The 27,661-nt window shown below is 41.4% G+C and overlaps 1 protein-coding gene across 2 annotated transcripts in view; it reads right to left on the bottom strand.

Moving 5' to 3' along the window:
- The window catches only part of dnmbp (dynamin binding protein), a 35,655-nt gene extending 9,144 nt beyond the window's left edge, over positions 1-26,511 (bottom strand). The window contains exons 1-4 of one of the 2 annotated variants that reach the window (XM_026352134.1): positions 26,173-26,511; positions 16,883-17,037; positions 16,268-16,390; positions 11,810-14,002 (exon numbers count right to left, since the gene is read on the bottom strand). In XM_026352134.1, the coding sequence (XP_026207919.1) occupies positions 11,810-14,002; positions 16,268-16,390; positions 16,883-17,027 (2,461 nt within the window). In that variant the 5' untranslated portion in view covers positions 17,028-17,037; positions 26,173-26,511. Of the gene's footprint in view, positions 1-5,838; positions 7,872-11,809; positions 14,003-16,267; positions 16,391-16,882; positions 17,038-26,172 lie in introns of those variants that run through there. The other variant, XM_026352135.1, reaches the window with a different exon arrangement.
- Positions 26,512-27,661: the final 1,150 nt, after the last annotated feature.

Consider the following 27,661-nt stretch of genomic DNA (forward strand, 5'->3'; position numbering starts at 1 on the left):
TTATCCAAGTTATTTTCTTTACTACTAATAAATTTAAATAAATATATTACACGAACAGATGCCTGTAATAAAGTTAGGTGTAGCATCCTCATATCAGAGAGTCAATCATTCAGTAGCAAGCAGCAGAGACACCCATTTAACAATCATTGAGTTTCTACTGAATCACACACCTGCAAGTGAATGCCAGCAATCGGAGAGACTCACTACTCACTCAATACGCACAATAAACCTCATTATGGGACCAAGTCAACAAATATAAATAACTAAAGTTTCCCAGTTATATAGAATGAAGCCTTCTCTAAATCGGCTTTTGCAATAAAGATACTGCTTTTGTTTACTTTTTAGGATAAACTTTAATTCATTTGAAAATCTATTCGTGATATCCGAGTCCTTTATGTGAACCTTTCGAGAAGTCCTGAAGTTTCCATTTCCAGGACTATTTGTGTAGAGCAGAGAGAGGTCTGTTCACTCTGGAAATCTTTCAAGAGTAAAACCTGGAAACAGCTCTTTTTAGATCAGTTCCATGTTTCTGAATCATTTTCTTCGAACAGGAGCCCAAACACTTCGCAGGAATTTCAAGTTGGAACCAGTTCTTGATTCCTGTTACTACACATTGTGAATCATGTTCACACAACACTAGGTCTGTCGCAACAGGGAGTGTACTTAAGAGCAGTATAAAATGACGTCAACGAGCGATCATCTCCACCTTGTGCCTTCAGACGCTCGGCATTACTCCAGTCAGAGTCACGACAGATGCATTAGCACAGGTCACCAAGGGTTAACAAAAATAAAATTACAGCTCATGCTCACATGTGCCCAGTATGATTTATGGTTAATGAGCACTGGCTAAGTGCTGACAAATCTCAAACAGTAAGAGGTGCTTGAACACTGACCACTTGCTCTGGACTGATCCACTTTAACCCACTCGTACAAATTCCTCAAATTGTACTTTTTACTTAAGTAAGACATTTGGAAAACAGATCTAGTGCTATGATGATGAAAACATAAACCATATGTACATTAATATCCAACTAAATCTAAAGAATCTGAAATGTCTGCTGTACAAACACCAAAACAGAGTAGGAAGCTTATTCCCTAAACCTCATTGTTTTAACTTTGTTTTCGCTGCCTCATACACAGGAAAAGAGAGCAAAGGGGAGGGGAAGGAGAAGATGATGAGGCTTCACCCACCTGCTGCTCGCAACTTTCTTCAAACCACTTCAAAAACAAGCATCCTCCTCCACTGCACTCCCACACATGCACAGCGGCTCAAACAACACCACCCATTCTAGGACGGTCCATTGTCAAGCTGAAGTCCAGCTCCTGAGCTGTGTAGAGGACTGTACATCCTGCTGAAAAAAAAAACCCTCCATTCCTGAGCTTCAATTACCATGAAAATGGATGGGAACCCACTGTGATTACACACACACACACAAGCCCCCACACACACCAGGGAGGACGAGCACTCTGGCAGACAATAAAACTTGGAGCTGGACTTGGTTAGCTGTTCATGGCTGAGTTGAAACAGTGACCTGCTACAACATGCATGTCCCAAATCCATAATGCAATGCACGCTAATCATCACAGTACAATGTTTTAATAGATACTATATAATGATCCACACACCATCAGCCTATTTTAGAGTAAACTAATTTGAGAGAGAAGCATCACATACGTCCTATTAAAAGTATTAAGAATCATTTTGAGTAGGTCTGCGGACATGAACTAATTTGGCTCAAGCACCATTTATTGAGGGTTTTGTTAAGTCCAGTGAAGTCTAGTCCACTTCTGTTATTAATCTGCTTCATGTTTCACAGTCCACTGACACCTGACCAGGCTCCTCCTCTGACAGGCTGAAATCTATCAAAATGATGATGCATCACTTCCACCTCAACTCCTCGATCCTTCCAAGTTAGCTTGCACAACCTTTCTATAGTCCTGCAAAATCACCGACGCGGCTGTTGCAAAACCAGATTTAAAGTAATACTTCAGTGGTTCCATGTTTTGTAGTCAGCATGCCACACTACTAGCCATGCAAAGTCAAAAGTTTGCCCTGCACAGAGGACTCTCAGGTCAGATACAATCAGTGCTGTGTGTGCTCTGCTCCAAAGTTCACAGCACAATTCACAGTTGCCTTGGTAACAAGAATTTCGGAGGGGGGGGGGGTTCATATGAAGCCGAGTTTTGGAGAGCATGAAGCGGCTTTGCTTAACTTATCACATTTTGTGTGAATGTGTGTGTGTGTGTGTGTTTGTTCAGTTGTGACAAAAACTACTTGAGAATAAGTTCATGCAAGTTCCCAGTTTGTGGGAAATGTAAAAACAAACTCCAACGAGCCATGACTTGTAATTTATATTTGGTATAATGAAAAAAACTTCCATGACGTTAGTCAACTGGCACAAAAAAAAAAAAAAAACTTTAACAGCACAGTTAGAGTACATATTAGCAAGAGTCTTAAAGGGCGCGAAACTGTGCCCCACTCACATTAGCCTTGTGTTTTATACATAGAGGCTGCAGTTGTGTTGGTCTGAACTTCAACTCTGATTCAATTTCCTGCAGGAACAAACTAAATCTTAACTTTTTAAACTATGTAAATAAGCACAAATGGGCTGTTTTTGGTCATATCCTAAACCTTTTGTCCAGAGTCGTGCCACCGGCTGTTGTACCATGTACAACATTGCATAGGAAATGGACATAGAGGAGGTTATTCAGTGGCACACCATCCTGTTTATCTTTTTTAGGGTCAAATGTCAAAAGGTCACATTCCAGCTGCTAGGAAAATCTCACAGCAACCTCTGTGTACCATTGTCAGGTCTTCCTGGTAATTATAGCCTGTGTTCAAATGACACAAGTCCTTCAAAAAGGATGTTGAATACTGATACATGTAGTATTCATGTTGTGTCCTCTATTAGACACAAACCTATGATCTAATTAGCAAGCTGAATAAATACAGTCAAATGAGAAAAACACTGTGATCTCTAGCGTCCTTGGAATTTCTCATTTTGTCTCACTTATATGACAAACAATATCCAATTACTTCAAGAGACCTGCAGTTTTGCATATGTGCAGAGAGAGCGCTTGAAGAGGAACCAAGCCATCAAGCGAGGAGCTATTCACCCAAAAAGCTGTGATGTCTTCACGCTAATGGAGAATAAGAGGACAATGAGTCTTTTGGGTCTCACAGGTACTGTGAAAATTATTTAAATGATGTCACCTTTTCTCTGTGGGAAAATTGTGTTCCTTCAGTACAACCTGAATGTGAGAACTGCCCTGGGATTTTCAAATAACTGAACTTGTAGGATCACATCTGTTGCAAACTGTAATGAAGGACAAGTAATGACAAGGATTTGCCCCCAGGCTTTATGAGTTTTCCCACAACAGAATATACGTCTTATATTACACACGCTACAAATGTCAAAATTATTTCCTCCTTAAAATATAACATGACAATACTGGTGGGAAAGACAAAGGTAAACACCCCCTACCATGAGCATAAACCAGTGTAATCTGTTTCTTACTCTGTGTCACTGTACTACTGTGTGGAATAAACCAGGCTGGCATTAAAACATCGAGATTGCTGAAGCAGTAACATTGCTGTGCTGTGCAGTTAGTTCTCAAAGCTGACGGCATTATAGATTATTATTATATAATATCAACACCTGTAAGTGTCTTCGGTTTAATTTGGTTATAGTACTTTGTTTCTGCAACACTAACAGTCGAGACAGTGTAAACTACTACCAACAGCAAAGGGAAAAAAAGTCCACAGTGTCTAAGATTATTTGATCTGGACAAATACAGACATTACCAATCTCTATATCATCAACTTATGTGTATATGTTGTTTTTTTTTACATTACATCATGAAGCTGGATATTATTGAGATAAACTAAACTAAACGTCTTTCAATATGATAAGATTTGCATTAATAAAAGAAACATTAATAAAAATGAATGGCACTTGAGTTGGAAGGATTTAACCTTCAACTAATAAAAGCAGATTATTTTGGAGGCTTAAATTACCTTATTTAGCCAAGTAAATTCAGGACAAACCAAAAGAAAAGCACGCACAGCATGTCAAAGGGACTATCAGTGACTCATGCAGACCTTCGCACTAGTGAGCTAAATCACTTTTTGCCAACTGACTTTTTTGCTTGCTGGCAGATGTCTTACTCCTAACTCCCCTACTCCACTTCAGTGTTAATGGGGATTCAGGGATTACACGGGACAACAAAGCATACACAGCCAGATCATAGCTGGATGACAACACATTACTCACACACAAATGCTCAAAAACTGTGTATACAGCGGAAGATTTATATATTTTTTATTCAACAGTGCAACCATAAACTGATGTAAAGGTGTGTACTTATACCCATGGCCATATTTGACACCCATATGTATTTGACACAGTTATAATATCTAATGTTGGACTGCTAAGTAAAAAGCCCTTATTCAGTCTACACTGAAGGCCCATCTGAAAAAGCCCTGGCCTTCACCTCAATGTCCCTGAATTACAGCATATACTCAATAAGCTCTGCAACATGATGCTCTAATGTTTTTAGCTCTACAATCAAATGCCGTATTCAGGGCAAACCCCTGACCAAGCTAAAACAGTTTAACAAGATTAACGGATGACAAGACACCGCAGCAGTAGCTGTGCGTGCGCGTGAGTGCACGTATTTTGAAAAGTGGCGTCATCTCTCAAATAAGCATCCAAGGGCTTCTGCAGCACATACGCGCACACATGCACACAGCACATAAACACACACACAATATCAGTCTGGTCGTGCTGTGAAGGAGTCAGGCCAGTGCTGGTCACCGCCTGGCACCAGACAGACCCCCGCCATTCACTCACCATGCTGACGCTAGGGATTAATACTTGTGGGGGCCGGTGCGCTGTGTGTGTGTGTGTTTCTAGGTGACTGGGGGAAGGGTTGTGGGGCGCCACCTGCTTCTTCTCAGACACAATGAAGTGAGTCAGAAGTGAGCCTGAAGACGCTTCTTTGATTCCTCGTGAAATACACACAGAACTTTCTGATGTTTCAGTGTTAACACGTTCAAAACTGTCCTTTGGACCAATCTGTCTACTTTTTGACCATTTCCACGCTGGTTTTGCAGGGGCTGGGTAATGAACTTAGATATTTTCCAAGTAATAACCAAATGTTATTACACATTTGAAGCTCAAAATATTGTATTTAGTTCTTTAAAGAGTAGGTTTTTGAGTGAGTCTCTGTCTGCAGTTCACATGGAAGACAATAAACATGACACATTTCAGTCATGTAAGAACTGAACAGACAAGCTGTGGGTGAGCATAGCATCAGTGATGCAGAGTATGGCAGCAAACAGGAACATTACAGGGGCAAATGAAAGAGACAACAAAAACGTAGAACCCACAAAACCAGTTCTGTAGGTTTTTGCATCTACAAATACCTGACAGTTCACGTTCCTGTCTCAGATGATACTGTCACATACACTCACCCACACCCACACCCACACTCAGGAGGTCGGTCTGACTAGTCAGCACTTTGAACCCCTGGCATTGATTATGGGAGCTCCTTTGGAGGTCACCACTGATAAGAAACGAGAAACCAAAGACAGCCATCTCCTACAGGGGCTCAAGACAAGAGCACTTTCAGATTGTGCCCTCTATTGCTTTTTAATAAGTCTTGAGTAAAGTTGAGTTGTTATCTTTATTAGTTCTTATTTTTCCTAAACTGAAGAGTGATTCGAACCCTCCCACATTTAGATTTCAAAATAATAACACAGACTTACATCCCTCATGCTGTGCAAATACAGCATGTGGGCTACCTCCCCTTAAATGACAAAATCCTTGTGTTTACCTTTGTTTTGTCTTCTTGTAGTGGCAAACTGGGACTTTCTCAGGGAACTTGGAGCTGTCTTCCTGTAGAAGCTGTTACGGTCTAGTGACCCCACGTAAACAGGCTTGCGACCCTGTTTTGAACCTGTACTTCCAGCGCTCCATTCATTTCTCCTGTCCTGTTCTTCACTGTGATTGTAAACCCCAGGATCCTCAAAAGAGTGCATCTTTCTGAACTTCTGGTTCTGCTCCTCGACCCATTCCTCACAGTGGGTCTTGCGATCCTTATTAGGGTATTCCTCATATCGTGAATCTACGGATACTGAACATAAATCTCGAAACCTGTCTCTGGTACTGTGATAGGAGTGTTCCCCTTCTCTGGATTGGTAGCGATCTTCATCCTCGTAGTCATAGTGGTCTCTCGCTCTGTAGTTGTCCCTTTGTCTGTGGTCATAGTAGTCATCTCTTCTGTCATCACCTCTATCCTTATACCTGCTATAGAGGGGTCTCTCCTTATAACCTCTGTGTTCATCCAGGTCAGACTCATGGCCCCGTTCTCTACTGCCATAAGTTTCCTCACCCCTTCGATAATGGACATCTCTGTCTTTGCTGATATCTTCTCTGTGGTCATAGTAGTCATCTCTCCTGTCATCATCTCTATCCTTATACCTGCTATAGAGGGGTCTCTCCTTATAGCCTCTGTGTTCATCCAGGTCAGACTCATGGCCCCGTTCTCTACTGCCATAAGTTTCCTCACCCCTCCGATAATGGACATCTCTTTCTTTGCTGGTATATCCTCTGCGGTCATATTGATCCTCTGCACGCTGCTCATAGTGAGGGTCTTTTCGTTTCCTCTCATCATAGTAGCGGTCCTCATCTCTGCGCTGGTAGGAGTCCTTTTCTCTATAGCGTAGACTCTCTTTAGAGTCAAAGTAACCCCTATCTCGGTCATAGTAGTGATCACGGTCTCTGTATTTGTCTCTGCGAGCATAGGTGTCTTCATGGTCACTGTTGTAGCTGTCATGCTCTCTGTGATCATATTTACAGTATCTCCTGCTGTCATAATACTGCTGCTCTCTCTCATCATAACAGTCATCATATTTTCTGTCATAATGATCCTTGTAAGTGTATTTTTTCTTATGATCTTCTCTGCGACTACTATTGTCATATCGTTCAGAATTATGGTCATGTTCTCTGACATAATCATCCCTTTTTCTTCTGTCCTCCAAGTTATCATACCTTTGTTGTGTTCTGAAGTCGTCACTGTCTTTTTCTCGTCGGACTGTCTGGTAGTCTTGCTGGTTGTGATCTTCTGGGCCCTGGTAAAAACAGTGTTTTCCTTTCCATTCAGATATTCTCAATTCTAGGTGACCGTCCTCTGAACGAGGGTGGAAGTAAACATCCTGCCCTTGAGGTCTTTCTTTCAAAGCTTCCTTGTGCTGGTCATTATACTCCCAATTGGGCTGATGGCATACATTGCCCTGTTGTACCGGCCACGGAGCCGGCACAAGCACTGGTCCGCCTACAGACGCCATCACAGCACCCTGTACTGGCACAGGAAAACCTGGTGGTAGATTTGGGTCACTAGGACTGGCTACATTGACTGGTCCATGTGGATGGCCAGGAGCAACTACTCCATACCCAGGATATCCAACCTGTTGCTGCTGAAGCTGCAGGTGGTGCAGTTGTTGTAGATGCTGTAAATGAGCCATTCTTTCCCTCTCTCTGGCCCAGCCAGCATCACCCAGCTCCTCCACACTCTTTCCTCTCCTTACTGTGGCACCAGCTGCATAGTTCCAATCCACTGGCCCAAACATGACTGGGTTGCCATAAACCACCGGGCTCTTCATGGCTCCTGCTGTTCAACTCAGCACACCAGGTGCTGATACAGTGTGTTGTTCAGTGCGGCTTATTCCCTCTTTCCAAAGTGCTGCATTCCATAACAAAGCGCTGTGGGAGACTCCACCTGTCAGGCATATTGTCTGTAACTCTCCCACTTGTTTTCTCTGTCTTCTCTGCACTGCCTCAGCAGGACTGCCTGGCCCAAGTACCTCCCAACCCTCAGAGTAACAAAATCATACCCTCCCCGCAGCCATCTCAGCGAATGGTGGAAAGAGTGGGGGTGGGGTTACTGAAGGAGGGGCCTCCTCGGGTTAATGATTCAGTGAAGTCACATGAGTGGAGGATTAGCCCAACAGCTCCTCCCGTTGTTTCAATTGGCTAGTACCTCTGTTTGCAGAAAAACAGTCTGCTTGGAGATTTTCTTTGATGGAAGATAGGGACTAACTTCACGATCTGCCTATGACGGGCTACATTCTTTTGCAGCAAGTGTTTTTTTTCCCCCCACTGTCATTAACAACTCTCCATCCTCCCTTGCATCCTGTTTGTTTTTGCTCTTTCCTTTGGGTTTCATCGGTATGTTCGTCAGGTCATTAATGCCGGCTGCAGTCACAAACGCAATGGTGCAACTCACTGTCTGTGTATACAGCCATTTTTAACTTTCACATTCTAACTTTCAACAATGGTCCAAAGGCCCAGTTGTTGTAGGTAAACGGAAACTGAGTAAGAAACTCACCTCGGCCTAGAAGTTTGACTTTGACCTGCATTTCAGGGAGGAGCAATCCTTCATGTCCATGTAACTTAGTTTGACAGTAAAAATAAGTGGCATGGAAAACAAACAGATAGTTATTATATTTGGCCATTTGGTGAGTCCACATTAGACGTGAGCAGTTACTGAAAAAGTAGATTGTGTGTAATAATGAGCTATTGTTGAAAACTGTCCCCATTCTCCACAGATCTTTTCGGGTGAGAAAAAACTGAGGTCTATTCATAAAGCTGTAGAGTATAATATATCCCTCCCCCCTCTTTAACTCTCCATGAAAGAAGTGGCCACTGAAGAGACAGGTTTAAAGGCGTGCATTCACAAATACACGTGATATACACAATCACACAATTGTGGGAAAGTGTCAATTTACCATCAATTCAAAAACAGTGAAATGTAATTACAAGCTGGCACACAAACTACAGGAACATAACAAAGATGTTGGGAAATAGAATACAAGAAAATTGTTCTTAATTACACACTGTTATTAGATAAACAGGTGTGCATGGATTTTGATATAAAGAAACAGTATGAAATAACTTGAAAGTATTGTTAAGATGCACACGTTTACAGTGCACTGTCATTAGAAACACACACCGGTTCCCAAGGTTGGGCTGAGCATAAAAAAAATCTTTCTTCAACATTGTTCTCTTATTGTGCAATAATGTATTATCAGAGTTCAGCATCTCAGCTTTCAGTAGCAGGACACGACCGAAACCGTGTGCTTGTGCATGTGTGTAAACTTTAGGAATGTCAAATACAACATTCCCCTCTCTGTTGGCTTATGTAAATAAAGCAGTCAAGGACGTGATCAACATTCAGCACATAGGGAAAGTGATGTTATGTCCAGGAATAAGGTCATATATCAAGCTGCTGGCAGCCTAGAGGTCTCCCACTTTGTACGGCTGACTTGGAGAAATGTGAAGCTGAAACCCATCCTGAAAACACTGTGGTGCTATGGAAGCTGAGGGAGGCATTTTAATAGTGGGTTCAAAGAATTAAAGGAGGGTGAAGGTCAAAGAGCTTAAACAAGAAAAGAGAAAACACAACAAAGTGGAGGAGAGAGAAAAACTTGCACTGGTGTATGACCAAATAGAGAATTTATAGATAAATAGATCCATTTGATAGTTCCGATCAAATAATTTTATATTTTTTTCGTTCTGTCTCATTCACGTAAACTCTGGAACACAAGTCAGTAAAGCCTTTCAGTGGAAGGCAATGAAAACTACTGTTTTCTTATACATTTGATATACATACAAAAACAAGACAAAGAATGCATGCATGAGAATTTGAATGCACGTGACCCATTCTGTTTTATTCTTTAGTATTTAAGCCTCTTACAGTTTCTGCACAGTATAGTGCAGGCAGAGCAACCTCAGCGTTGAAGTAACTCCCTGCCTTGTAACAATAAGTTCCCATTGTCTTTCAAACATCACCCTCAGGAACACACCCTGCAAAAGCACAGAAAAACACTCACTGCGTGAGTGCGTGCGTGTGTGGGCAGACTCATAGCAGCAGAATGACGAACACTTTTTTTTTTTTTTACAACAAAGGTCCTGAGAGTAGGCTTGATATGTACACACCTTTCTGCGAGTTAAGCAATACAAGTGAAAACAAAAAGGAAACTTAATATCCTCCTATTATATCCTACTGAAGGTTTTGTGTCTGAGCAGTGTGTTCATAATTAACATATCAAACATTGTTTTTCCCTTCCAGGTGCTGAATCTCAACTACCAATCATGCCACCATCTTTACTCATTTCCATAACTAATAGTGTGGCAAATGCCAAAGGAAAGACTGAGATTGAATATTTATCACATTACATGTGAAAGGAGGGTGTGAGAATTCCTGTACTGTGATGAGTAAAAAGAAACTATGTGATTGCATGACCCTTAAAGGTACCTGTGCCCATGAGAACCTGCTCATGGCCTCAGGCTGATTCATTTCATTAACAGACATAAACATCATGGATTCATTAACAACCACTGCAGAGTGACAGATCAAATCTAAGAGGATATGAGTCATTTCAAGACAAGAATAGAAACTATTTACATAGGTATTTACTAATTAGTAGTGTAGTATACTATAATATATACTCAAATATTGAACTTGTTGAATAGGATTAACAAGTATTAAATTAAAACAGGCTGGATTCATTTAGTAGACTACTGTAGTCTGACATCACTATCAGTTTTGATTGTCAATTATTGAGAATCTTTGTCATTAAAAAAAAAAAGGTTCATTGTTTCAAAATAGATAAATAAAATAAAAGTCTGTATTCCTAATATGTTATAATAGAAAACCTCATTTTAAAACAAGTGACACTGAGGGACATCAGCACATCCACAACAATTAATGTAATGAATCAAAATTTTCCATTATGAAGAAGTCATTAGAGACATCAAGATGATAGCTAACATACAATGTGATGAAATCCATGACCTCTTTTACCATTTTACGGTTTATATCGTCTTGTCACATGAGCCAAGTGGTCAAGAAACTCCTCTTTTATCACCAGTTTTTCAGTCATATATAAAAAAGCAAATCAGCACAAGCATTTTTTCACCTCTGTTGAACCTTTCTCAGTAAAAACTTTCTCAGTAAATGCTGTCAGTTCCCCTAAGTATGACACTTAATCAGTCTTTGCTATTTCTCAGAGACCAATCAGTAGAATACTACTGCTGTAAGTAATTTCCAGCTCTTCCCAGTTCATCACACGCTTAAAAACAGCAAAAATACTGAAGACAATGCTGCCTGTCAGAAAACACAACTGGTCAAACAACATCCTGTGTCCAGTCCTACCTGTCACTTTACTGGACCTGGCCTCTCGAGTGAGGCCTAACAGCGTGGACAAATGGGCCACAGGCCATACCACAGCTCGCCACAACCACGCTTTGGGTCCCGCTCTAAAGTGGGACATAATCTGACTGCAAAAATCCCAAAAACCACACACAGTATGTCCTCAGTCTCCTTTTGGAAAAGAACAGATGATGGAGAAAAAGGATGAAGTGTGGAGCAAGGAAACTATGAGGAAAGGTAAAAGAGGCAGGAAATGTGGGTAGAGAGTGTGAGTCCAAGTGGAAAAAGAGACAGAGGCCCAAGTGCATTGCTTACCCTCTCACTATGTGCAGGAATGTACCTCGTACCTATGTGAAAAAGTGTTGGGCTGCCAAAGAAAGACGGGACACCAAGATAGTATGAGACCGCAAAAAACAATCTGAACCAATTAGCAATTACCAACTGTGGTCCAAACAACAATATATGCTGTATGTGCCTACAGCTTTAAGGCCCTGACCATGTTTGCCAAGTGTCTTGGTTCAACTGTTGAATATTATAATCTAAATAAAGGCATACAATTTGACACTCACAGTCCACTTCTCATTGGTCTTACCTTGTAGTTGCTGCTGCTCTAGGGCAAGGGTCTCCAGCGTGTAGTTGCAGAACTCCAGATTCTCCATCGCTTGCATGCGGGCTGTCTCCTCCTCCTCTTCCTCCAACATGGCCCTGAGTTCTTCTGCAGTATGTGCATATGCCTCCATGTCGTGCTCCACCTCTTGCAGCCGGAGCAAGAGCTGGTACCTCTCCTCCTCTTCCTTCTGTCTCTGACTCTCCAATTCCACCTCTCTCTCCAGCTCTTTCTCTGCTTCCAGCTGGCACTGGATTTCATGTTCCTGGGAAGCTGCAAGATCACCAAAGTCTGCCTGCCCTTCTGTTATTTGGTTGAGGTGGTTTGCAGCTGGTTCGTCTGGAGTGTAAAAGATGGGACTGCTTGTGGCAGGGTTGCTAGTTGCAGGAGCAGTATTTTGTCTCGGACAACGAGGAGGAGGGCGTGGAGCAGGCCTGGCTGGTTTATATGCAGCTGGAGCTGGTGGGTGGCGGGCTCTAGGACGAGGTGGAGGAGGGCGAAGGGTCCTGCACCTCTCTAGTGAGGAAGAGGCAGTGTTTGACTGCAAGATGTGAGACAAAGGAGAATGTGAAGAGCCTCTGATTATGTCCCTTTCATCGCTATAGTCCACAATAGAAAAGTGCCTCGAGATGCAGGATTGCTGGTTCAGATCAGAACCCATGTTGGTATCATCATACGAAGTCGTCAAGCTTTTCTCAAACTCAAAAAGCTGCTGGGATAGTTTGGCTTCCAGGTCACTGGCAGAGGTTACCAGGGCGTCTAAGGTGATGGATGTTGGCATTAACCCATTAGAGCCACGCGCTGTCTGCTGGGAAGGTGTCTGTGTGTCAGCGCTCACATCAGCATCGGTGACGCTGGCATGACGAGTTAGCTTCTTTTGCTGATGGCCTTCAACGAGGTTAATTAACGCCTGGCCAAGACTAGTATTTCTGATGCTGGTGGTGTCGTCATCCACTGGTGGTCTCCGGTACTGTCTACTGTCTTTAGACCAACCAGACTGAGTGCTGGGAAGGGTTTGGCTATGAGTTAGTTTGGCCCGCCGGTTACCATTAGTACAGTTTGACCGACTGGTGCCAGGAGGTGCTCCACGATGTGTATGACTATGTGCAGGCATACTAGGTCGAGGTGGGAGTCTGGGTCTTGCTGGTGGAGTGGATTTGGGTCTTGCAGGCCTGCTTTGCACTGGGGCAACAGGTCTATGAGGCTGAGGGTCGGGTCTGCAGCCCCCCTCCCTCTGTCCTCGGTTGTTAGTTTGACCTCCAGTGGTTTTGTTTTCCCTTTTCTCTTCAGTCTTCTCAAAGTAGTCCAGGTCCCACACTGTATGATCCTCGTACGTCCGCCATTCAGGATCATTCTCTGTACCAACGGGACATAAATGATCTGTGCTGTATTCAGAGAGGCGCCTATTCTCCTTGTCTTCTACAACATTTGTTTCCTCTACAATTTTCTGTCTGTCGCCCTCTATTTTGACAAAGCGATGAGGGAAGATACCACGTTGCCCTTTGAGCTCCCCCTCTAACCAGCCATCTTCTAAGGTGCTGATAACACGTATGCGATCCCCCACATTAAAGTCCAGCTCGCCTGGCTCCATGGCCCGAAACTCATACAGAGCTACTCCATAGATGCTGCCCTCCTCCTCTTCCTCTTCTACTATCTCCTCCTTGTGCTCCTCTTCCTCTCCCAGAAAAACCTCCCCATCCTCTACACTTTCCTCTGCAGTCCCTTCTCCTGTGTCATACGGGTCCTCATAGCTATTTTGTTCAGGGTCATTTTTCAAATACTGGCAGTCCACAGATTCCTGAGGAGATCGAAGGGGACTAAGAAGCTCCACAAAGCCCTCTGGGAAGATGCCCCTGCGCCCCTCAAGCTCTCCTTGGAACCAGCCTGGCTCTGGAAGGCCAGTGATGATGATCAAGTCTCCCTCACGGAAGTCCAACTCCTCGTTGAGCTGTGCATGGAGGTTCATAATAGCCCAGGCTTGGCCTAGGGCATAGGGTGGGAGCTCTAATGCTTGAGCCTGAGCTGATCGCTCAGACAGTTGTCTGGAGCGGCCTGAAAGGTTCAGCTCTTTCACGCAGGACGTGGGGAAAAGACCACGAACACCCCAGGCATTACAACCACGCTGCCATATTTCCCCAAGATCTATGGACTGTCCTGCCTCTCTGACTATCACATCACCTAGGAAATAAAGAAAGAAATATAATAAGGGAGAATGCATGTAATATTCATATTACTCAGAGGAGCCACATTAAAGGAAACATGTTTAAATTAAACAAAGTTAAATTTGCACATTTTAAAATGTCAGCTAGCTCTTATTCCTGCTTCTGTGTTAATTTAAACCAAACAGATAAGATGGTAAATGTGATCACCAAGAGATTTAAAGACCTGACATGACAAAGAGGGAAAGCTTCAGGATAAAGGTACTAAGAACTGATCAATGCTGTAATGCTGGTTGCTCTGTACAATTAGTACAGTGTATTTTTGCATTATCTTAATTGAAAATATTAAACAATGACAGAAACAAAGAATAAGCCTCCAGTCGATGCTCATTAACAGATAAGTCTGATAACCTCTTATATTCAGTTTTTAATAACTTGGCTGGGGTTAGCACTGTTTTTAATATATCTGGAGGATCAGGGATGATGGGAATGTTGACTGGTCAGCCAGAAGTCATGAGGGTCACATTCCAAAGACCTGTGGCTCCACCTCCCATTGTGTCTGGGACCAAACTGGACTACTGCCAATGTAACCAGAGAAAATCGTACTGGAAATGAACACTTTAACTCTCAGACCGTGTGTAAAGACTGTTTCCTATGTTTCCTGTGATCCAGGAAGTATTTTCTATCTAAACCAGCACAAAAACGCACACTGAAATATTGTTATTGAGTAAATTTTGTTGGGGGCTTCAAAGAAATATACTAAAAAATAAAATAATAAGTAAAAATGTATAGCAGAGGAATAGTAAATTAATTCTTGATTACTTATGTGGGATATTTGAGGCTGTTTAAGAGCAACGTTATGATTTAATTACAAATGTTCTGTGAAACTCTTGTGAATGTGAAAAGAAGAAAGTTAATGAATGCACTTTTAGACTTTAGAGCAGGTCTTTGGTTTCTATTGGCATCTGAGGACATCTAGTGGGGGGTTTGGAAATTACCCTTGTGTGTTTTATGGCTTAGCAACAAGCTAAAAATAAGGCACACACGTTACTGCAAAAATGCACTAATACTAATGAAAAGATTGTTGACAGTATGTTAATTATGGAGGCTGCAGTTTGCACTGCTGTTGAGCTGTACTGTATTTTACACAGAAGCATTTCTACTATTTGTCCCACCCTCATTTATGTAAAAAAAGGCTAGACAAGAATAATAGACACAATTCAACAGTAGCACAAACTACTAAAATGAAACAGAGTTGATTCTTTGATTTTTACAATTTCAATTTCTTTTCAGAAAAACATTCTGCCTTGTTTCCATTCACAATTACTGTATGACAGTATACCCATAGATTAGTATTTTAACATAGGCAAGGCACACGAACAAAGTTTCTGCCACTATTATAACTGTGACTGCTCTCACAGCGCCACAGGTAATACACTATAGCCTCTACATTTTCCTACAACTCAGCATTGTAATCAACAGAAACCAAACTGCATTTCTCCAAATTTCTGGTTTCACTGGAATTGATTGAGTCATCAATGGCAGCGGCACGCACATTAAAACAATAACCCAGAGCTCCCTAGAGGACAGTTCTGGGGATTAAAAACATTAAAAGAGCATTAACAGTCAAATTGCTATGGTCGCAACTTCAATTTGGGCAAACGGTCTGGATCCACACACGTGTCAGTGTCTCGGACAGAGCAGACTAAAACTTATGAAAATAATGTCCTCATGGATATGCTCCTCAAAGTGGAGTCACATTACAAGAGGCTTTCCAATAAGCTTACAGCATGACCTAATACAGATATAGACTGTACTATAGTACATATAGTGCTATTGTACTACTAAAGAATACTAAAACCTTTAGTAAATGTGTTAAATAAAGGTATTTAATGATAATTTACAACATTTGTCTTCCAGTCATCCTTAGCATACTACCTGCTACTACTAAAACTAAATGCTGCACAAAAAGCCCTAAGTGATTTTTCCGAACTGGCAACACTGAACTTAACAGCAGTGGGAATGGAGACAAGGCAACAGTCAGCCTGGTGCAACACAACACAACTACGCTACAACACAAGTGGAAGGATTTACCTGAGCAGAGCGACATCAACAAGTAGAGTTAAGCTAAGTGAGAAAACATGACTGATTAGATGTATCAGTGATGCTACTGTCTTACACCCAGTTACATCAAATATCCAGTACAAACACTGAATGAAGTAATGATACAAACTCCAATCCAATTTTATCATTGTCTGTATTGGTGCATGCAGCATGTCTGTACCTCTCTTCAGAGAAAGGCTGCCTGCCTCTGCAGAGTTGAAATCACTAATGCACACATAAAGTTGGTCTCCAGGTTTGCTGCTGGGAAGGGTGACCTCTTCCACAAAGGTGCTGGGGAACTGGCCTGAAGATGGTGAAGAGTATGAAGATGGGACACAGAGTTAAAACAGTGAATACAATGAAAAACATCTGCATTTGTGTTTCCTCAAAACTCTTTTTCTTCAGGAATGGTATTTAGAGTAAGTGTAAAAGCATCATACTTAAGCAGTATTTAATATTTCTGGTGAAAAACATGTAGTAGATCTATTAATATGATGATCTGTGTTTTCCAGGAGTGGCTAAGGGGAAGTCATGCTGACGCCTCCTCTGCGGGATTCCCCATCATAATAATAAGTGACTTCCAACTCTTGGAAAAGTTTGTAGATTTGTGGGAGTTTGACTCTCCATTGTTTTCTCTGCACAGCGTATTAACAAAAATAAGTTGTTATTATTATTTACACTGTTAACTTATATCTATCTTTCCTCTTATAAGTAGTGTATCTGCAATAATCTTTGCTACCTTTGTCAACCTCTTATACATTTACATTTACTGTAAGAATTACGCCCGACATCTTACCTGTGACACCATCTTTGTTGCCAAGCAGCCAAAACTCATCCACAACGCTGATCACTTCGATGACATCTCCGGTGAAGAGTGGCAGCTCTTCAGAGACGCTGGGGAGGAACTCGAACACAGCACGCACCACCGACCCTGCTTCCATAACTCATAACCTGTAGACAGACAGAGAAAGTCCTTTAATGATACCATGTAAAGAATGTAAGAGTAGTAAACAAGGCATTGGAGTGCAACTCAAAAACCTCACCATACAAATCAACAAATGCCTTAAAGAGTGCTGAAACTTCTTTGAAACAACACCAAATAAAAGCAAGAGCCTGAGAAACTTGCAAGAAAGATCTATGGAAACCAAAGACAGAAGAGACAAACTGATGACGCACAATACGTGTGTCAAAACGAGCCTTATGTGCTGTTTATTGCAACTATAACTGCATTTATCGCATTAAGTCATGTATGTTGTTGAAATCTGTGCTCAGTTTATCAGTGAAATGAGCAAAAGAGACAAAACAACACAAAAAAATGCATTTACAGCAATACGTATTTCACTTGTATACGTCCTTGTATATTATTATCTGGAGACAGACTAAGCACAGGTGGGGATAGACACGCTGAAAGAGACAGGAAATGAGAGAGGAGGGCTGTAGTTTGCCACAGTCAATGGTGCCTCTGTTAAGTGGGCTTATGAGCCGAAGGGGGGACAGGATCCGAACTGTAGCCGTCTCTATGGAGAGACACAGCTCAGGTTATCCTTGATGTGGCTGTGGAGGTAGACAGAGTGAAAATTAAGACTAGCACTAACCAGAGCACCGAATGAGTGTGTGTGTTTGGGTGACTGCCCGCTTCTCGATGAAGGTTAAGCACTACTGTTTTGCTTAACAAAAGCAGTTGGTACTCACTGTTCACTGTGTGGTCGGCTGCGAACTCAATACTACCGAGTGTTAGAGCCACAATGAAACCTGAACATCGCATTAAATACCGCAAGCTGAAAAGGAGGTGTCAAATGAAAGGCTAGAGAATACATCAGGCAATGAGACACTTTAATATGTCGATGGCCGACAGGGGCACAGTCAACTTACATTATCTCGCACTTGCAGTTTCAGATATGTGTTGTTTGTTGTTTAATATAACAAGATATTCATGCACACTCTATGTAAGATATCTAATGTAATTAGACCCTATTTGTCCTGTTCTTCAGTTTATAGCTGTAGTTCAAATAGCAGAAATACACAATTTATAACCATCTATCTTCATGTAAAGAATTTCAATAACAATAAATGTATATGATAAAGGTTTAGGTAAAAATTAAGTTTATATTAAGTTACTATTTTTATGAAGTTAATATTTACAAAACTCATCACATGTGGACTGTTTTGTAAAAGTTTGATCAGGTTTGACTGAAAAAGCAAACAGCAGAAAAACTTTCATGACATTTCATTCAAACATTTCCAAATCTCTGTCCGATCTAATTCAAATCAGCGATAAAGAAAAACACCTGCGATGCAAAACAAGTGAAACAGTTCCCAGAGAATTGTGTGTGTTTGTGTTTCTCAGTTATTTTGTGTTTTCAGTTTATCTGGTTAGTGTGAACCACTTCCTGTCAGACACCACGGTGAATTAAACATGCTCTGACATGCACACAGCTGAACACATATCACTGATCTCTGAGGAATAACCTACCCAACAACTCACTGCCTGACCTGTTATGGCATCTGAGCAAATGAGGCCTTCAAACAGACGCACCTCTTAAAAGGATAATGCATGTTTGCTAGAAGGATTTCTTCTCAATGTGACAGATCAGACAGGGTTTTGCTACAAAACATGGTTTTGTATAAATTAAATGCATAAATGCATATGTATGTATGCAGAAATTTTAAAAAAGTATAGTAAAAACTCACACCTTGCAAAGACACACTGAAAACCACAAGTGAAACCATTTTCCTGGAGGTCTTTGACTTTCATTTGCATTTTAAAAATATCACTGATGGGTACAGTGTGATCTTTTGAAGATTTAAGTGAGTCATTTTCACTCCCTGCGCAGACTTCCTGTTTCTTTTTCAATCTTCAGTCTAGAACGCCGCCACCACAGCTGAGCTTACAACCGGTAACCACAAAATCAAACCTCCTTCCACCTGACTGCAAAAAAAAAAGTCACTGAACTTCTGCAGCTTTCCTGAGGTTAATCCTCAGATCTGCGTCGAGTCAGACAAGCTTCTTAGTGTTATTTATGGATGGGTCAGTGTGCCAGTGGCTCCTGTGCTCAGTGACTTTTACACTCTGCTCTGGCTGATGACACACACACACACATCCTGTGTGTTCTTGTGGGACCATTGAATATGGTTAATAGTAATCAAAATCTGTCAATGAGAGGGTCCAGACTGAAATATATCCACAGCTATTAGACAATTTGATTAACAGATCACTTTCGGTGATCCCTTAACTTCTCATCTTGTGCCATCATCATCATCGTCTCGGCCTATTCAATTTAGAACAAGAGCATTTAGGATAAATTTCTAATGTGTGTTCATTCTATTCTTTGTAAGCATGTATCTCAGTTCAGTTGTACAAATTAAATTACATAGCAGCAAGAATTAATTAGGGATGAGTGGTGCAGATGTGTAAACTCTCCTCTGTTCCAAATACCAAAACACCAGTTTCTGACATTACAACAAGTGACTTTAAAAGTAACAGAACAGCAGCTAACTTAAATGGGTCTTTTCTTCTCACTCGTTTGGTAAAATCATACCATGCATGTTTCTGTGAGTCAGCGAGTCATAACAGCACCAGTAAAGACCATTTTGTTTGGATTTGGAGAAAAGTAGACGAAAAACAGGATCATGACGGGAAGAGGTGTGTCTGGAGGAAGCTGGTATTACACCGGTGTCAGACTGTACCAGATAGCTGTTCCTCCATGGAAGGTATCACTTCAGAAGACCCACACAAACAAACAAACAAACCCCAATGTGAATATTTAAGTAGAAGTCGTTTTGAATTGATCAGTGAAATGGACAAGTAAGAGTTAAATACTCATACACCACAGCAGAACGCATCTTGGAAAATTACAAAGGGATTTTCACAAACTGAAAGACTTACACAGGCGTGTCTTTTCAAGGTTTACAAGGTCTAGTTAAGCAGTGGGATTCTGATAAATGAGTATCCTCAAACAACCTCTGAGTAGGAGGTGAGGAGGTTAAACTATTTTATTTCACAATTGTGTTGTGGTAAAACCTTCACTTTTGCTTTACATAGATATAAAGTGTAGTAATTTCAGGCACAGAGTCCTGCATGCCGAATTTGAGGGAAAATGTCTAGGTAATAATTAAACACAAAGCAAAAAGAATAATACTGCTTAATGATTTTTTTTAAAGGAGAGTATGAATGTAACAGTGTGACTGGGGCTGGTTTGTGCAACTTGGCACCACTCTGGAGAAACTAACAGGATTACGACAGACAGCTAAATCAACAGCTGACACACACACACACACACACACACACAGTATGTATATACACACACCTCACAGTTGACAGTGAGACAAAGCACCAACTGTCAGAACTGAGACATGGCCCGGGAACCATCATCTTACTCACTAAACTATACGTGATTAAATCCAACATATGATGCAATTTAAATACGTGTACATTACTGTATGTCAGTTTAATAAAGATACACTCTTATTGAATAGTAAATGTACAGTAAAGTAGTTAAATGTTTCCCATGCTAACAAAATGAACAAATATGGTGGCAGTAATGAAAATACTTGGACCTACTGCCTGATTTTTAATAAAAACAGAATTATTATACATCCCTATTACATATAATTGTACATTGCTGGAAGGTAACACAGGTTTTCTTGTCCATACAGGTAGAATTGCAGGGTGTGTGCTGAAACAATGTGTTACTGTGAGTAGAGAGTGGAAGCAGGAATTGCTGACAGCCTCTATCTTTTATTGAACAGGATGATGCGATGCCAACAATGAAGCCGCTGCCTCATTATCTGTTTGCCTGCCAGGACCAGACTGATACTGATGCGTAAACTACCATTCATCCTATTCAGATATACTGAGGTGGCAGACTGGCACGTGGCGGTGTGTCGACGCACGCTCGCACAGACTGGTAGAATCCTCTGGAGCGGGCTGGACGACGGCTTTCGATAGTAAATGTCAGCAGTGTGGTCCTCCCGTGCAGAATGCTGAGTCCACCGAAAAGCAAAGCAACAACATCACCAAAGCAGGTGGACAGCCAGCAGACAGTTCTGGATATTAAGACCCGTGAGACATCTGTTGCTTTCCTTTTCTGCCAGCTAGTGTTTCAGCACATGTGAGGAAAGCAGAGGAGGGAGGAGGAGGAGGGGAGTGTGAAGACTCCCTATGGCTGACAGTTGTCAACATAAGTCATGTGGTTTTATAACCATGTGTTTACAGAGTCAGTGCCTCGGAGACCCCCTGTGGCATGATGCCACAACCAATTTAGATATGAATTATGTTTGTTCTTGCAATGAACTAAAGCAGTAATACACAGATTAGTGGTTACGCTATTGGCCACAATATTTCAGATCAGCAACAACATAAAACTTTATGCTCTGGGACTCGTTTTAATTCTAATCCACATATGACGTGTTTAAATGCAGCTTCTGTTACATTACAACCATCCCAGGTATTACAGTTTGTCTATTAAATTAATGTATAACCCTGAACATCAGGATACAGTATGGTAACAATGTGCTCTAATGCCTTTGCTCTAAACAAGTAAAAGGCCGCACAGCGAGGGAGTGAGCCTGAGGAGGAGGAGAGAAGTCTAGCTTTTAAGTGCATTTCAACAAGATGAGACAGCGCTGCTTGGCCTCAGCCAGCTGGATGACAAGAACACATCTGGCAAGCTGAGTCAAATGCCTAAAGATGCCAAACTCTGTGGAAATATTTGCCAAAGCACTCCACTTCCACTCCAACATGTGAGCAGTAAACACATACAGGGACAGGGTTGAAAAAGGCCCACAGGCAGAGGCTGGATTGTACACCAACATGCAAACTCTGCATTTCAATACAAACTCTCACCGTTGTAGAAACAAATAAGGCCACAGGCCACCAATTAAAACTGCTTATGTAACAAGAGAAGCTCAAACAGAACCATGACTGGTTGGGACGACGTATGAGTTTGGCCTTTTCTTATAAATTAGCCTTCACCTTAAGACAGAAACGTATTTTAGAACTTGTTTGCTAAACTAACAAGCATCTCTGAACTGTTTGCATCTGACATTTAAGGTGCTAAAGGTGCATTCAACAGTTTTTACTTTCAAATACTGTGAATTAGATACAACAGCTAAGCTGAAGACTTTGCAGGTAAGTGGAATAAAACCCTCCATGAGGCATCACTGTCCTGCAGGCCCCAGGTGAAACACATGGGCAACGAAATACCCCAGATACCTGCATTATGGTGAAAACCAGCCATCACTTCCATCTTTGGCTTCCATTTAACTGAGTCAGGACAGGACAAGCCCATATATCTACTTCAAATCAGTCCACAACTTAACTTCTGCCAGTCCGGTCTTGCTCATTCGTCCTCTCCTCAAAATAGGTATGTGCTTCTATTGGTGACTAAGGGCAATGTGAGGAGTTCATATCTACATTATCTAAAATATACAAAGGCACAAAACATGAATGTAATGAAGCTATACAAGTTCTTGTATCTTTTACTGAAGAGGAAGAAGTTACAGTAAAATAAGAAGCACTGCTGCTGAACATAGGGGAAAACCTCGGGTGGGTTCTTCTTCTGACTGGAAACACTCTGAGAATTTTTTTCATTAATCGTCTTTAAGTCCAACTCCGTCTCCACATTTTAATTCACTTTGCCTTTGAGTATCTTTGCAGTTTGGCGAGCGCTCAAACATTCCTCAGGGGATAGTGATTCTTTTTTCAGACTCCGTTCCATCCTGGCTTTTTCTCTTTTCTTTCATGACTCACCTCACTCTCTTATTTATTTCTCCATTCCTGCCAGTATACGGACGCTGGGAGTTGCTCTTTTGCATAAACATTTCCACACCGAGGAGGAGACCTCAGATGTCTGAGCTCGGAGGGCCGCGGCTGTGTTGTCACAGACACATGGATTTGTTTGAAAGGCAGAGGCAGAGGTTTTCCCAGAGAGGACCCAGAGGTGCCCAAGGATATGCCGCACCCTTAAAACGCGACTGAGCCCTAATAGTTTGCATATGAGCTGTTACGTAACTGATCTTTACCTTAGTGTCACGTCACGACACGCCTGCAGAAACACGATCAGTGCAAGAGGAGGGAATGTGAGTGCCCTTTTTGGAAAAATCCACCCAATCACATCTTTCATCTTCTACACAAACTTTTAGACAGCTCAGGGTGACCTGAGGACATCAAATCGATTCAACAAAAGTGGAAAAGCCCACTTCGATGAGATTTCCTAACTGGATTTTTTAGAGTTTGCGTAAATACACTCATTGAACAGCTCTTGTTGGGACTGGCATGGAATAATCTAGACAGAGGACTACAACACTATAGGAATTTAACACGAATGTAGTGCCAGCTACATCAATCTTTAACAGAAAATATGTGAGGTAAAACAGATCGATCTTAGTTTCACAACTAATAGTCGATAATTAAATGATGTTTATTTAGAGGGGAAAAGGTCAACAAACCCCTCTGGTGTATAACACTAGTCTCTGTGCAGACAGCATGCACATTATAAATCTTACTGTCAACACTTTACAAGAGTATAGAACCACTTTTTATCTGATCCCACACGCTATCACAGGACGATCAGGGTTAAACATCAGGTCTCATGTCATTGGCACTTTAATGGCAAACTGGTATCTCTACTAGTATGTATGTTACTGTACCAGAAAGCCATTAGTTAAGGTGGTTCACATTTAACATGGTAATTTCTTTACAGTGTCTTCTCGCACAAAACTGATTGGAGAGATACAAATCTTTGATTGCAGTGTCAGAAAGTTATTGAGGGGTGGGGGTCTCAGACACTGACACTTCATCACTCACTGTTTGTTGACCTTCCAACCTTTTTAATTCATGCTATGACAAGTCCAAACATACAAAGCTGCAAAGTAAGCACATTCTTTTTAGTTTTTAGAGTCTCTAGATAGTTATTTGTCCATAACCATCTGGAGTTTTTGTCTAATTAAACAACATAAAGTACAGTTGCACCTTTTTTTTTACAAATATGCATTCTCCTTATGCATAAAAATATCTATCTTCCATTCTTTCTAGAGAATAATGCAAATTATACTATATCTAAACAACACTGGGACCTAAATACAAAGCAAATGTGTCAGCTAAGAAACCTAATATCATGTTAATTACATCAACTTCCTTATTTTGACTCTTATTATATCAGTACTGATGCCTCACTCTTTTCTTTGTACATTTTCTCTCACACCAGCACTAAACTAATGCACCCCATTCACTTCTGCTTCATATCAAATTAACTCTACTGCCTTTCCTGACTGTTCAGCCAGGCTAACTAATACTGTTATGCCAGCAAAGAACGTGAGGAATTTTATTATTCATTAATGACTGAGCATTGCTTTTGCTCTGAAGTGATGTTGCATTACATAACAGGACGAAAAGAATAAAGTTCCTGTTTTTCCCATGCACCGTTACGTTATTTTTTTATTATTTCTTCATTCTGTTCTGCAGCTGTAGTTTGGAGTGATTCTGGCCCATCGGAATATGACACAGGCGTAATCCACGTTGCTCTACACAATTATATGTTTGAGTGGATTTATGGAGACAACCGCTGCAAGTCTTGCATGTGTTTGTGTGACGGGCAAGGCTTGCAAACTGACACAAACATCTCAAGTTTCTTCATCGGCAGCAATATTCAATAATTCAGTGTGTAGGATGTTTAGAACAAATCCTGACTAGGCGCCAAACACAAAAGTGAAGGCTATGCTTGCACTAAATTAATGCTCGGACATTTAACATGGCTACAACATTAAGAAAGGGGAAGTCTTTTTAATGTTTGATTGACTATAGTGGGGGGGTTCCAGTACATGTCTTTATCTACTTCATCTTTTGCACTGAATGTGTTAAAAGTGCCAAAAGGAAACAACGCAATCACTTCCTTTGTTTATGCACATGTGGAACAGAACATGACAACAAAACATGAAGGATTATGCTAAACTGGCGTGTGGTGAAGACTCACAGAATCAAAGTGGAGTCTGGCTTGAATCTACATTTTGTTTTTGCAACGGATTTTACAATTTATAGGTCAAACCACAGGGTGATGACTAAACCGATGTGTAAAGGTACATGCTGTATTGTGCAAAAAAAAAAAAAAAAAAAAAAAAGCAGGATGTCACATCAAAAGAGAGAACGGAGATAAAAGATGAGGTTAAGAATTAATCACAACTGGAGATTTCATCCTGTAATTACCATATCATAATGCACATGTTCCTACAGTGTGCATACATGCAGACTCACCTGATCACCGTGTTGTGGGTTGTTATAAGGCATTTGTGTGCATAGTCACAAATATGCAGGCAGCATCATTTTATGGTATGGCTCCTGTCTTGCTATTTCATCCTCTAACTGTGTTGATGCATCACACATTTCACATTGTCTACTGTATAGACCACGTGTGTCTGCCCTTAAATAACTCCCCTGACTCCATAATGCATCACAACATCATGTCTGTTTCACTTGAGCACAGCACAGCATGTAATAAAACACCATTAGATAGAGGAGAGGAGAGCTGAATAGAAACCATCACAGCTCTTAACACACCATCACAGTTGAGTGCCAGTGTGTGGAGCCAGAATATTCCCTCAGCTCTGTGTGTGTGTGTGTGTGGATGTGCGCGTTGGTGTCCCTCTCACATGGTGGAACAACTGACAGCAAGCGGACACAGGTGACACACAGACAGCAGGGGGGTTATTTGGTCTGCAGCACTTGTGTTCACCACCATCAGTCATTCAGCTCACGTCATGAGTCAGTTTTCAAACTGAGGCTGGGTCCACGCTGAACTCTTCCGTGCGCGCAGCAGAAATAATGTCCAAAGTACGCACACACACACACACAGCTGTCGGCACATGGCTATGACAGTACACAGCTTTATCAGACAAGTATACTGCAGGGTTAGTGCTCTCAGGTGGAGCAGAGAGTGGCTAATGTAGTGTCTGTGGACGCTAAACTGCGCTTTCATGCGTGATCTGTAACTTATATGAACATCAACGCGTCTCTCATCCCGTGTTGGGCGTTTTCTAGTTCGTCTGGCTGTTTAAGTGAAGCCCCCTTTGCTGTATTAGCGCTTTTCTTACCTGTAAAGTGAGAGTCCCTGAAGAAAATATGGGCCGTTACATCCAGTCAGACAAGATATCCAACTTCAGCCTGGTGATGTGTTGGCGGAGTTGCTTTTTTTTTGCTCCAGCGACCCAACTTTTCAGCAGCTACACGTCCCGCACTGTTAGGGCCACGCGCGGACGCATTATTATTCCTGAGAAGATCTGCTTTATTTCAGGGTTAAAGGTTAAAAAAACAGAAAAAAAAAAAAAAAACTCCAGCATGTCGACAGTAGAAAGGGGGGCCACGGTGGTCCTGGCCGTGCGCCTCGGCACAATCAGCTGTTGTCACAGCGCAGGCAGCAGCAGCAGCGGCAGCAGCGTCTCCGTGCGTCTCTCCATGCCTACACACAACAACGCCACCCACTTTTTTCGAAAGAGACCCGTGGCTGGCTCTGCTGATGCCTGATTCAAAAGAAGAGAAAGTTGCTCTAAAACATATAAACAAAAATAATAATAATAATAATAATGCAGGACTGCGCGTGTGAAAAATGCAAGATGCGTGTGTAGTTGTACTAAATAAATAAAGCATGCACATGTGCAGCACCAGTGACTGCACATGTGCATGTTCATACATTATTGAGCTGTGTCTATATATAGTCTTATACATAAACATAAATACATATGAATGATGTAGTGGTATAATGCACATATTAAAACACTCAGTGGCCTTTTTCCTTTAGATTAGGACATAAACTCTGATTTTTATGCTAATAAACTACAGCTATAAAGAATATATTCCTTATTCCAACTATTATTAATGATTGTTTACTTTTCAGATTTATCAGTTTACCATGCTTTATGATTAACAACCCCAAAAATAACATTAGATTACTAAATAACTTCAGTGATAATGTCATCATTTGCTTGTGAAATCCATACAAAACTGTCCCTAACTCTGCTTATGTGGCAGAGAGTCAACTAAAAATCAACATTTCCTCTATTCATGACCTCATTCCTATGCGGGTCAGCACGTGTTTGGACCGTCCACTCGTCTCCACACCACAGTTCACAGCAGCTTGAGGAAGTAAAACACCAAACCTAGAGATTCTTCTGCCATTTCTTTTGAATTTAACATCTAACGTCCATCTCTTAACTCATTTGGCTGAATTAAAACGTGTGTTCTGAGGAGTTCATATATGTTTCTTTTGTTATTGTGTTTGATGCCTTTAAAGATCTCAATATGATGAGGATACAAGTCAAAGACGCAGCAGCAGCTAACATAGTGTGGAAAAGTTAGAGTTTCCCTCTAATTAAGTGTGTTAGGTGAGAGCAGCGCTCTGTTTTGTGGCTTTTCTCTGACACTGCAACTCCTCTATTTAGAATAATTAAGACAATAAAAAGCTTTTTTTAGGCAGAGATAATCATAGATGTTGCATGAGAGATTGTACGCCTGGTAAACCTTCACCCAGTCGTGGCCACTGTGTGTTGTGGCATGTAACGCTGAATAAAATTTTTTTGCTGTGTC

Source organism: Anabas testudineus, chromosome 19 (genome assembly GCF_900324465.2).
Source record: "Anabas testudineus chromosome 19, fAnaTes1.2, whole genome shotgun sequence".
In the NCBI taxonomy this organism is placed as follows: Eukaryota; Metazoa; Chordata; class Actinopteri; order Anabantiformes; family Anabantidae; genus Anabas; species Anabas testudineus.